The sequence below is a fragment of the Pinus tabuliformis genome, chromosome Q, assembly GCF_031772625.1.
Source record: "Pinus tabuliformis cultivar Carrire ecotype Pingquan chromosome Q, CPIR1, whole genome shotgun sequence".
Taxonomy (NCBI): domain Eukaryota; kingdom Viridiplantae; phylum Streptophyta; class Pinopsida; order Pinales; family Pinaceae; genus Pinus; species Pinus tabuliformis.
Genome location: NC_142296.1, coordinates 576335993 through 576347338, shown reverse-complemented (window position 1 = coordinate 576347338; position 11346 = coordinate 576335993). Strand labels below are relative to the sequence as shown.

General features: G+C 36.7%; 1 protein-coding gene and 1 pseudogene across 3 annotated transcripts; both read left to right on the top strand.

The window, feature by feature from the left end:
- Window positions 1-7981: 7981 nt before the first annotated feature.
- On the top strand, window positions 7982-9414 carry LOC149220759 (uncharacterized). 3 transcript variants are annotated; one of them, XM_089382851.1, is made up of 3 exons: window positions 7982-8195; window positions 8284-8328; window positions 9206-9414. In XM_089382851.1, exons 1-3 carry the CDS (start codon window positions 7996-7998, stop codon window positions 9267-9269), a joined length of 309 nt encoding a protein of 102 aa, XP_089238977.1. In that variant the 5' UTR covers window positions 7982-7995; the 3' UTR covers window positions 9270-9414. The 3 variants fall into 3 exon arrangements, with proteins under 3 accessions (XP_089238977.1, XP_089238978.1, XP_089238979.1); XM_089382852.1 differs by lacking the exon at window positions 9206-9414 and adding an exon at window positions 8500-8894; XM_089382853.1 differs by lacking the exon at window positions 9206-9414 and adding an exon at window positions 8419-8894.
- Window positions 9300-11048, top strand: LOC149220758 (putative pectinesterase 68 pseudogene; annotated as a pseudogene).
- Window positions 11049-11346: the final 298 nt, after the last annotated feature.

The window sequence follows — 11346 nt, the reverse complement described above, 5'->3', positions numbered from 1 at the left end:
TGACTTGTTTGGCGCAGCGAAACCCTAGAATCCAAAGCTCTGATACCAAATGTTATGAAACCAGCTCAAGAAAAGATAGAAAAGATAGATCAACGCCTTAGAATTCAGCCTCTTTGAGGCAACCTCCTTTACATTACATAAATGAACAATTCTTGGATGATACAAATGAAAATACCTCCGGGGTCATAACATAATCAGAGCCGACATAACAATAATAATGTAAGGGCACAATAATAACAATAGTGGGCTTCAATGGGGCACAATAGTAACAATATGGGCACTACATGGGTATATCAATATAATAAGTGGGTTGTACTAATAACAATAAGGGGTTACACTAGTAGTATAGGGGACTAACATAATAAAATACACAAAACAAGATGCAAAATGAGACTAAAAAAGGGTGAAACCAAGGATGTAAAAAATGATGCATAACTAGATCAAAATTCAAACTAAAATCTAGGTGCAAAATGAGATGCAAATGTGGACACAAAATGTGGCAAAAAAAAGTATGCAAATTTGGATACCAAAAATGATGCAAAATTAGATACCAAAAATGATGCAAATTTGGACATAAAAAATGGTGCAAAATTGGACACAAAAGAAGAAAAAATGGTGCAAAAATGGGCATAAAAATGGCTCAAATTTGGATGCAAATTGAGATGCAATATTGGATGTAAATTGAGGTGCAACAAATCATTCAAAACTTGGTGCAAAAAACAACTGCAAAAGTAGGCAACAAAATGGCTCAAAATTGAACGTAACAATAGACACAAGCTGGGATGCAAAGGTGGATGCAACATATGGTTCAACATAGGATGTAAATTTACATGCTCAAAAGGATGCAAAATTGGATGCAAGAAATGGTGTTAAAAATGATGCTAAATTGTATGCAACAAATGATGCAAAATTAGATGCAAAATATGGTGCAAAATAGGATGCAAAAAAGGGAAATAAATAAAATGCAAAAGTGGATGCCAAAATGCATGAAAAATATGGCACTAAATCAAATTCAACATATGGTGCAAAATTGGATGGAAAAATGGTGTTAAAAAAGATGGAAAAAATGGTGCAAAAATAGATGTAAAAATAAGTACAAAATTAGAAGCAAAAAAATGGCATAAGACCATATGCAAAAATTGGCACAAACTAGATGTAAAAATGCACTAAATCAGATGCCAAAGATGGTGTAAAACTCGATGCAAATTATGACACAAAACTAGAAGAAAAGAATGCCACAAAAGAGGAAGCAAAAAATGGTGCAAAAAATGGCACAAAACTAGAAGAAAAACATGTTGTAAAACCAAATGAAAATCTTGGTGCAAAATATGATGCAAAAAATGATGGAAAATTTGGCGTAAAGAAAGATGAAAAATTTGGTGCAAAAAAGGATGCTTAAATTTTTTTACAATAGAGCCAGGTTTAGCGCCAAGCTACTCATCCCAATTCAGAAAAATAATGCACTAAAATTTGGTGCTAAATTTGGTGCAAATTGTCTATTTTGTTGTAGTGTCCGTGGTTTGCTTTCTATAGCAAGAGGGGGAGTGTGAAGGCTTTTTTATCCACTCTTTTACGGCTATTTTGGTGGCCTTTAGTTTCTGTTCCCACACAAAGTTTGGCAAACCATTGACTAGGGTGGACCAAGCATTTGAGAATGTTTCCATAAAGCCTTCCCTTTTTGTCTAGAGGGGGTTGAACTGAAAGGGGATGGGCCCTAGTCTTTCCTTTTCTTCGAACTACAGCAAAATGGGCTTGTGATTTGAAGTCATCTTTGGCAGAATTCTAGTGGTGATAATCTTCTTTTCTAATAGGAAGGTACTTTGTGGAAGAAATTTGTCCAGACGGACCAACATATGATCCTCCCCGACTCTATTGTTTGTCTAAGTGTAGAGCCCTTTTTTGACTTAAAATCGAATAAATCCCACTGTTGAATTAAATCTTCAACGAAGGGAAGAAAAGGGTCTCTACTGATGATGCCTCCTCTTTTTTCCTTTGGTTGGAAGACTAAATTTAGGTCACCTGCTAGAATTATGTTCTTGGGGGAGTATGCATCTAGAAAATCGGACAGAGTTTGCCAACATTCTTTCTTTTCCGCAAAGAGGACTGGGACATAGAGATTGAAGAGAGTGAAGGTGATCTTACTTGCATTGTGCTGGAGTTCGGTGTAAATCCAGTGTTGCGTATTGAAGGAGCTTTCGAGGTGGAATTTGTCTTCCTCCCAGAGTGTGGAAAGACCTCCAAATGTGCCCCTCACACTTACTACTTTCCCAACATTGTTTTTCCATTTCTCTTTATTGATGTTGAGAAGGGTGTCCCCTTCTATTTTTGTCTCTTGGAGCATGAGGATCTTAGGGGATTTAGATTTCACTAGGTTCTTTACCGCTTCGGCTTTTAGTAGGTTCCCTAAGCCTCTGCAATTCCAAGAGACTAATCACATTATTTACTAGCATGGGGGTGGGTAGACCCTCCCTTAGGAGGCCTGGTTCTAGTATTCCTATCGATGGACATCTCGATCATGGGCTGGTTTCCTTGCATTTTTTGTCTCTCTGCTTCTTTTTCCCTTGCCTCCCTAAGAGATTTTCTGCCAACTGTTTTCGATGGCCTCTCAAATGTCTTATATTTGAGGAGCCCGAGATCTCCAGGGAAATTTTCCTTCTCATTTCTACGTAGGAGAGGGGGATGGAAGCTCCTCTTGGAGATTCGGCTTGAAGAGGGGTTTCCTTTTCTAGAGTTTGATCCTCTATAGTGGTAATAGGTTATTTTTCTACCTCTTCCATTACTGTTGCTAGGGGTTCTTTAGGGGTACTGAGTATTTCAAAAGGTTATTGGGTGACTCTACTCTTGGCAGGACAAAGCTCCCTTCCCCTTGTAACTGTACCAAGGGTGGGGCTTCAGTTCTCGGAGGCACGCCTTTCCCTTTGGTTTGATTATTCTATTTTGCTGAAGTTGGTTTCTAAACCTGATTCCATTGATCTCCCTTTATATTCCCTGCCTCCTCCTCTACTTTATTTTTGCAGTGCTTGGCGAAGTGCCTGTAGCCATGGCAATGCCGACATTTAAACGAGAGCTGCTCATAGTCTAACTCTACAATGTAGTATGAGTCTGCCATGGTGAGCTTTATATATTTAAGGAGGCCTTCCTCGAGGTCCACTTCTATGCAAATTCTCATGTAGAAGTATTGATCCTTTATTTCTGCTTAGGCTATGTATTTTCCCAGCTTATTGCCTATGGTTTTTAGTGATTTGCAGTTCCAGCAGTGCAAAGGTAGATGAGGCAAGCGTACCCAAACGGGAATAGCCGAAGGCATGTCGTGAGAAGGAGCGAAATATGGGTACCATTGATTCAAATACAAGCCTTGGCGGCCCATGAAATACAGACCATTTTTGAAGATAACATTCCTATCCTCTACCGAATCAAAGAAGAAAATGAAAAATCCCTTACCGACTAAATAGCTTCTGATTCTTTCTTTGGTTAGATATCTCCAGTTCCTTTGCACCCAGGCATCGACGGCTTTGGGTGAGGGCTAGAGCCCAGTGAACTGCCCAATGAGTCCTCATTCAGCTAGATTTAGGGCCGATTTGCAAGGTTCTTTAGATGGCAGGGTGATAGTGGGTATGGAATCCAACCATTTTATGAACTTCTGCTGTTGCATGCTTGCTGGGTGTTTATTGCAAGCTGCGACCAACTTCTTAAACGTTGATAGTTCAGGAGGAAGAGGAGGGGAGGCCTTAAGGCCCCCTCCTGGGGCCATGGCATGACGGGACAACTGACGGGGGTCTCTCAGAGATGCATTGAACTTCTAGACGCACCATGCGCTCTTCATTTATGTATTTTTTTGAACTTTTACTTTCAATTCAATAAAAATAATAACTATATATAATTTAATATGTTTCTCTCCTTTGAATATATATATATATATATATATATATATATATATATATATATATATATATATATAGATATATAGATATATAGATATATAATTATTTTAATATGTTTATAGTAGTTTGAACGAGTTGTTAACCATAACCCAGCATGCAATAAATACAACCACCAAGGCAAGGAAATTCACGTCCTTCAACAATTGGAACTAGAAGCATTATTAATGTCACTCCCTTTTATATAACTAGTTGGAAACATTATTAATGCTACTCCCTTTTATATAACTAGTTGGAGATATTCCTTGATGACATGACAAATCGAAGTGACGTGTAGTTTTGCATGTGTAGTTTTACATGTAAATGTACCAAGAGGTAAAATTGTCAATTCAAGATTTTTCATTTTACATGGTAAATAAAAGGAAAATAATTAACTTACAATGAATAAAAAGATAAATAATCAATAAGGTAAATAATCAATAGTGAAAATTATATATATATATATATATATATATATATATATATATATATATATATATATATATATATATATATATATATATATATATATATATATATATATATATATTTTCTAAGTTAAGTTAATCTATTGATATATAACAAAAATGTGTAGAGAGGACAAAGCCTCAGCAAAGTTTAACATAGTGTTTCAGAATATATCTAGATTGCCCCAACATTGGGGAAACAAATCCACAAAGACAAAAACCCGAAGGGGTATCAGTCCTTAAGACTGGAAGCAACAACAAAAAAACCAGTGAAGTTTTACCATGATAAAAAAAGATCCATACAAAAGACAGTTGCCAACAGAACTAACATAATAGAAAGACCAGACAAAAGACACATGGCAGCCACGTCGTATTAGTTGAATTCATCCGGGATGGGTTCCTCAACAATTAGGCATGCCCAGTCATCTGCCTCCTCCATCGACACTCTGTTGTGTGGCCCACCTCCCTTGCCATGTGGCTCACCCGTCGGATGGACACCACCATGTCTGCCAATCACCACCTACGGAGCTAACTCGCCATAACTGACTCCACCTGGGGATCTTGTGGCTGCAGAGCTACCACCCTCAACATGCTGACTGCCACCAATATTCTTGCCATGCAGAGTAGAATTACCTTCGTCCAGCAAGTTCTTTCATGTGTCTCTATAATCATTGCATTTGGGAGCTTCCTCTTGCTGCAAGTTAGAATTTTCCACTTGAGAAGCAGGCTGCTCATTGTATTTGGTGAAGAGGTTGGAGATTGTAGCGGTAATTACTGGCCTATTCAGGGTGCTACAGAATCTAAACTGGGTGGAGTGGGGCGCAGGATGAAGGGGCAAAGGAAAAATAGAAGAGTGAACTACAAAATCACCGTGATTTGCACCTGAAGACCGAGCATGGCCCCGTCCTCTACGAGTATTGGGATATCTGCCAAAACCATATCGCTAGGGATGATGCAGCTCAGGGGAGGGAGAGGAGGCAGTAGGCTGAGGGTTTGGTTCAGTCTGAGGGCGGGAACTACCTCCCCGAGTTCTGCCTCTTCGACTTCTCATGCAATGTCGCACCATGTTGGAATTTCTGTCTGAGTGATCAGAGGGAGTTGTTACAGAGGGAGAAATGACAGAGGGAGTGCTAACAGAGGGATTATGAGGGGGGGCAGGGATAGGTTGGGCAATGGTTAGATGTCATAAACTAGAATGGGAATGGTGATGCCCATTTCCAAAATCAATGCAACAAACTAACCAGCAGCGACGCCCAGTTACTGTGTGGGAGTTGGGTTTAGAATCTTGGAGCGGGCAGATGTAGTGGAGCAGGGGAGAAGGAGAGACATTGAGCTAAGGGGAAGCCATGTCCGAACAGTTAATGGCTCTTTCTCGATTCGAGCTTGCATTAATTGTTGCCTGCGGTGTGTCAAGAGAGCGGCTCAAGGTGGTATGGGGAGAGGTGCCATCAGCCAAGTGGCCCATCCTCCCGCCACTGGTCTTCATAATTTTCATTAAATCACTGTATGTCACCCTCATCCGGGTAAAAATTAATATATATTAACTCCTATTAAGATAAGAAATTAGTATCATTATAATATAAATTAAATATTAATAAATATTAATAAATATCAAAACATTAAAGTTATGATATATTTTACAATATTTATATTGAATTTTTTTTTTTTTTAATGAAAATTTTATTATTTTAAAATTGTATGCTTCTGTGATTCATGATATAATGCTTATATCTTACGGAGAAATCACATAGATAACTTGGTCGTGATGACGAACCTAGATCTAGGTTCGAAACACGTCAACCCTTTGTTATCTATGTGATTTCTCCTGAAGATCTGAGCAAATTTTATTATTATTAACTATTTCAAAACCTAAAAAACACTTTTATTATTATATTTTTTAAATAAGAAATAAAACTTAGAAATTCTTATATTAAAAGTGTGGTAAGTCCTAGTTACCAGGTGCAAGCCCCGGAAATGATGATTGACACCATGTGATTCATTTCACTAGTTTCAATCTCACTTCTTCACCCCTTTTAGCATAACCTGATGCAATGAGTGCTAAGTGGACAATTAAAAATTATGAGAAGGATGTAAGCCCCAGAAGTGATGATTGACGCTATGTGATTCATTTCACTAGTTTCAATCTCACTTTTTCACTCCTCTGAGCATCACCTGATGCAATGAGTGCTAAGTAGACTATTCAAAAATCATGAGAAATTAGTCCGTTACGATTACCTCTCATGGAAATGGTCATACATGAATGACTTACTTAATGCAGTTGAATCCAAAAAATTGATATTTAATGAAATAAAACTATATTTTATGTTTAAACAACCTGAAATAAACCATCAAAATAGAAACCATTAAATTTTATATAGTTAAAATATTGAGAAATAAACGCGATTGTATTATAAAATATTTACAACAAATCTATATGACAAACATAATTATAATAAATATCATTTTTATTAAAACAAAAACAAATAAATATAAATAAATAACCAATAAAAACTCTTCATATATCATTTCTATTAAAACAAATTCAAATAAATATAAATAAATAACAAAAAGCTTTCTCTAATTTAGAAAATGAATTAAAAAATTGGTTCTCAATCTTTTATATCACAATTCATTAAATTAAATTTTTTATAATAATAATAATAATAATAATAATAATAATAATAATATTTAATATTTAATATGGAACATTACACAATATAATCTATTTTTTCAATAAATTTTATTTAATTTGATATAAGACGAGATTATGCTGAAGTTAAAATACCAAAGTATTTAATTTATACACTTTCAACATTTAAATTCAAAATATCAATTGCACGGCAAGCTATTATGCATTTGATAATGCATTGATTTTTAATTAATCAAGCTACATTTAACCTTTTCAATCCAAATTTAAATTTAGTCTTCTCAAATGTTTCCCTACTCCTCCATAATTTAATTATTACAATTTTATTCAAGTACATATATGATATAATGTGTGGATATGAAAATTTTAAAAATTAGTCATGTTATTATACCTGCCGAAGCAGGTATATAGCGATCGATATCGCTTTGACTACGTTTGAATTTTTAAATATCAACCGCTATTCAATACTTTAACCAAAGTTTTACGCAAAAAGTGAATTTTTAAAATCATTTAAATATTTTTCGATGGTTTTCATTGGCCATTCAGCTTTGGGGTCTTATTGCCGACGTCGAACTTGCTTTTAAGCGAAGTTTGGCCTTTATCCAAAGTTTTTGGAGTATCATATTAATTTGGGTGGATTGATCTATTTACCCAATGTTTTTAATAAACATTTGGTCAAACAAAAATTTTATCCAAAGTTTTGTTACGGAGGTCTTATTGCAGGGTTTCGTTTTCATATGTAATCGTCCCTTTTAACATATGCTAAGTTGCTAAGTTGCAGGGTTTTGTTTTCATCTTGGGAATCTTCAATGAAAACTATACGACGATCCTAGCCTTACATTTGGAGAACCCTAAATCTAACACCTGTCACTCATTAGGGTTGGCTTGGTAACTCATTTCACGGAATAGGCTCTAGATGGCTAACATGCTATCCTTCTTAATAATGTAGGTGGCTCTTAACACCATGAAATGTGCGGCCATTAGTTCAGTTGAAGGTGTACCCAGGTTTGCAGGCTCACCCCCTCATCCGGAGAAGAATCAAGTCTGGAAAGGGGTTCCTTACGGTTTTTACTTTCGCAACAGGGGTTTCACTTGTCTCAATTTCACCTGCAATCTCCAGGACTGCATGGTCGGAGCAATGTCCACCACTTGCGAAGTGCTAAGGTGAGGGTTTGTAATTATTATGAAATTGTTACTATATTCTTTACTGCATAGTGAACCAACTCACAAACTGCAACGATGTTGACTACAGTCATCCCTCCTTGGGTGTGAGCCACGGTCCCTCTTGCAACAACAGGTAAGCATCGACTCTTAAACGCTCTTGTCCAATTTGGTCCTTCTATTGCATTGTTCATTAATTTTAACCCATCTCCCTTGTTTGCTGCAGGTAAGGGTTACCACGCTCAAATTCTAGGTACATTGAGGGCTATGTCCTCGTTTCTGTCTAACACATAACTTATTTTCCCAGGTTCTTTTCTTGCTCTGCTCCATCACCAGAATAGTCTGAACGAAATCTTAAGTTATATGGTCATGGCTACTTTCCACCAGCGTTTTCTTAGTTTTTGTTTAAGTAATATAGTTTTGTCGGATGGTATCTATGCATCCCACCGGTTGTAGTCTTACGAACCATTCAATGGTCTGAGGATTTTCTTTTCTTTTTTGTTTAACTTACACAGGACTGTAATTTTGTTTTGTTTTGTTAATTTCTCTTAGTTTTTTTCTTCTTTTTTAATTTATAGGGGTTCGGCATAATATTACGACTCCAGTTTGTATCTAAACGTAGACCCACAGCGAGTTAATTAACTAAATGCAATTTTGTTTTCTATGGTTCGCTTATTTAAATATTTTGGTGGTTATCTGATAGCGTTGTTTCCCTCTCTCAATATTTTGTTATGCTGTAATTTAGTTCGGATTATTTCCACATTACTCTCCAGGGTTGTATTCAAGTTTAGATATGTAGAATCCATATCAGAACTGTCACCATGGCTGACCTCACGATTGGCCGGGGGACTTAATCTGGTGTGTTGTTTTTCAGATGAAAAATTGCATACTATTCTATCAGTTTGATTGTTTCTCGTTGGGAAATGATTATGTAATTTTCTTCATGCATAGATGTTATGTTATGTGGTATCTATATGTATATGCATTGAACCAGATATTTTCCATTCTTACAGGTACTTTGTGTTTATTTGCAATTCAAATACCGTGTTCAGAATTTCACCGTTCACACTAAAATAAGGTGCAATTTACTGTTTCCATAGGGTGAACATGGAACTGGAAAATAGGCAAACAGGAAAGACCAAAGGCATTAGAGTGTACGGGTTGATTCCTGCAACAAAGCCATACATTACATTTCAAGGTGCAGGAAAGGAATTCACGATAATTGAATGGCACAACAAAGCCAGCGAATTGGACCCAACGGTGCAGCAGCTGCGTACATACCACAACGCTTCTGTCACAGTGCTAGCTAACAATTTTTCTGCCAGGAATATCAATTTCAAGGTGCAAAAATGGTTAATGGTGAATTCTAATAATTGTTATAACAACTTAATTTGATTGTAGATTTCATATAAAAATAATGCTTAAATGGTGTTGTCAATGTCAATGCAGAACACAGCTCCAGCACCCATGCCTGGAATGGAAGGATGGCAAGCAGTTGCATTCAGAATATCTGGGGACAAGGCCTATTTCCTGGGGTGTGGATTTTATGGTGCGCAGGATACACTGTGTGACGATGAAGGCCGCCATTATTTCAAGGAGTGTTACATTGAAGGATCCATAGACTTCATTTTTGGCAATGGGAGATCCATGTACAAGGTCAGAACATGATAAACTAGCACAGAGACCCATCTAAACCATCTCCGGACCTGGTTGCGAGACAAAAGTCCACCAGGTTCATACACTCTAGGTGAATATCAGACATGGTTTTAGATGGGTCTGTGTTGTCTAGTATAGAATCATTGCATTTAATAGATCTACTGCATTGTTGTCAAAGAAATTGATTAGAAACATATTAGCTGAGAACAAAATTTTATAGAAATAGAAATTGGTTTTTATCAAGTTTTAAGGATTAGGTCAATTTATTTAACCACAAATTAGCATTCAATCCATAAATAGTGTAGTGAATTTTATTTTTCCCGATAAATAGTGAACCACATCTACGATGGCATGGCCAAATTTCCAGCTACCATATCCTTAACCTTGAGCAACCATCCATAGTAATTTCTTCAATGAAGTTAGCGCAATGTTGTGTAACGAAGCCATTAGTCTGCAGCCAAACAAGCTCGTCAATCCAATGTCTAGTATCCTCGCCTAGAAAAATCAATTTAGTGCATAATAGCTACGTTAAAGAAATTAAGGACTTACATCATAGCTGAATAAGATGAAACGAAAAACGAATAGAGCTGCCAAGCCAGACACTTTTCCCGTTGGAAAGTTAAAGGGCAAGTGATCCAATATATAGAACCGACCCCTCGATCTGGTCCATAGCATGCATTTTCAACTCGTCTGATTATGCCATGGTGAACATGCCTATGCCTAGCGCCACACCGAGAATTAATCTGGTTGTTTCTTTTTGAAATACAAAAGCCTTCACGTGCATGGATTACATTTTGCAACAAGATGCATTCGATGAATTATTGTTTTCTGTCTATTACACAATGTGGTTGATATAGTTCGAGAGAAAACAAAATGTCAGAGAAAATATTGTTCCGATTGTATTTAAATTTTGCATGCCATATATGTTTGTTAAAAAGGGAAATGGTACAGATTAAATATTGTTCCAATCGTTGTTGTATTTTACACGATATATAAATTTGTTCAGCTTTATCCGAAAAAAAAGGTTAACTAAAAATTGAAATAGTTGGATTTAACACAATATATAGATTTGTTAAGCTTTAACTGATAATGAAGACCTTTATTAATGTCTTGTGCGAACAGGTGGGCAGACGGGCACACGTAGTGGTTGTGTGTTTTGCATGTTGCTGGATGTCTGGGTGTCTCGCAATGGCGGGCTGAATGCTTGTCCCTAGCTGTTATAGAGCGTCAGTTCATAGAGAGAGCCCTGTTGTGGAAACAATTTCGCCTCTTGACTAGGTAGATACAGTTACGCTTCTCGTTGGATTTATTGACTGGACTAATGAAGTTCCAGTCTAAGAAGCAGCCGAGCCGAAGACTAGCAATGTATGGTCAAACTGGAAACTAATACTTGGTTAGTCATGTGTCCTATGCTTCTTTTGAACTTGGTCAATCGACTTCGCTTATTATTTCAATCCAAGTTAATATACAAGCTATTTTCGGCAGGTATGCCGTGTGC

Excerpts from the sequence above, each read along its gene's own strand:
- LOC149220759 (XM_089382851.1), top strand. The coding sequence starts at position 7,996 with ATGAAATGTGCGGCCATTAGTTCAGTTGAAGGTGTACCCAGGTTTGCA. Across the intron at positions 8,196-8,283 it reads ACCACTTGCGAAGTGCTAAG|TCATCCCTCCTTGGGTGTGA; the intron begins GTGAGGGTTTGT and ends TGTTGACTACAG. Across the intron at positions 8,329-9,205 it reads GGTCCCTCTTGCAACAACAG|GTACTTTGTGTTTATTTGCA; the intron begins GTAAGCATCGAC and ends CCATTCTTACAG.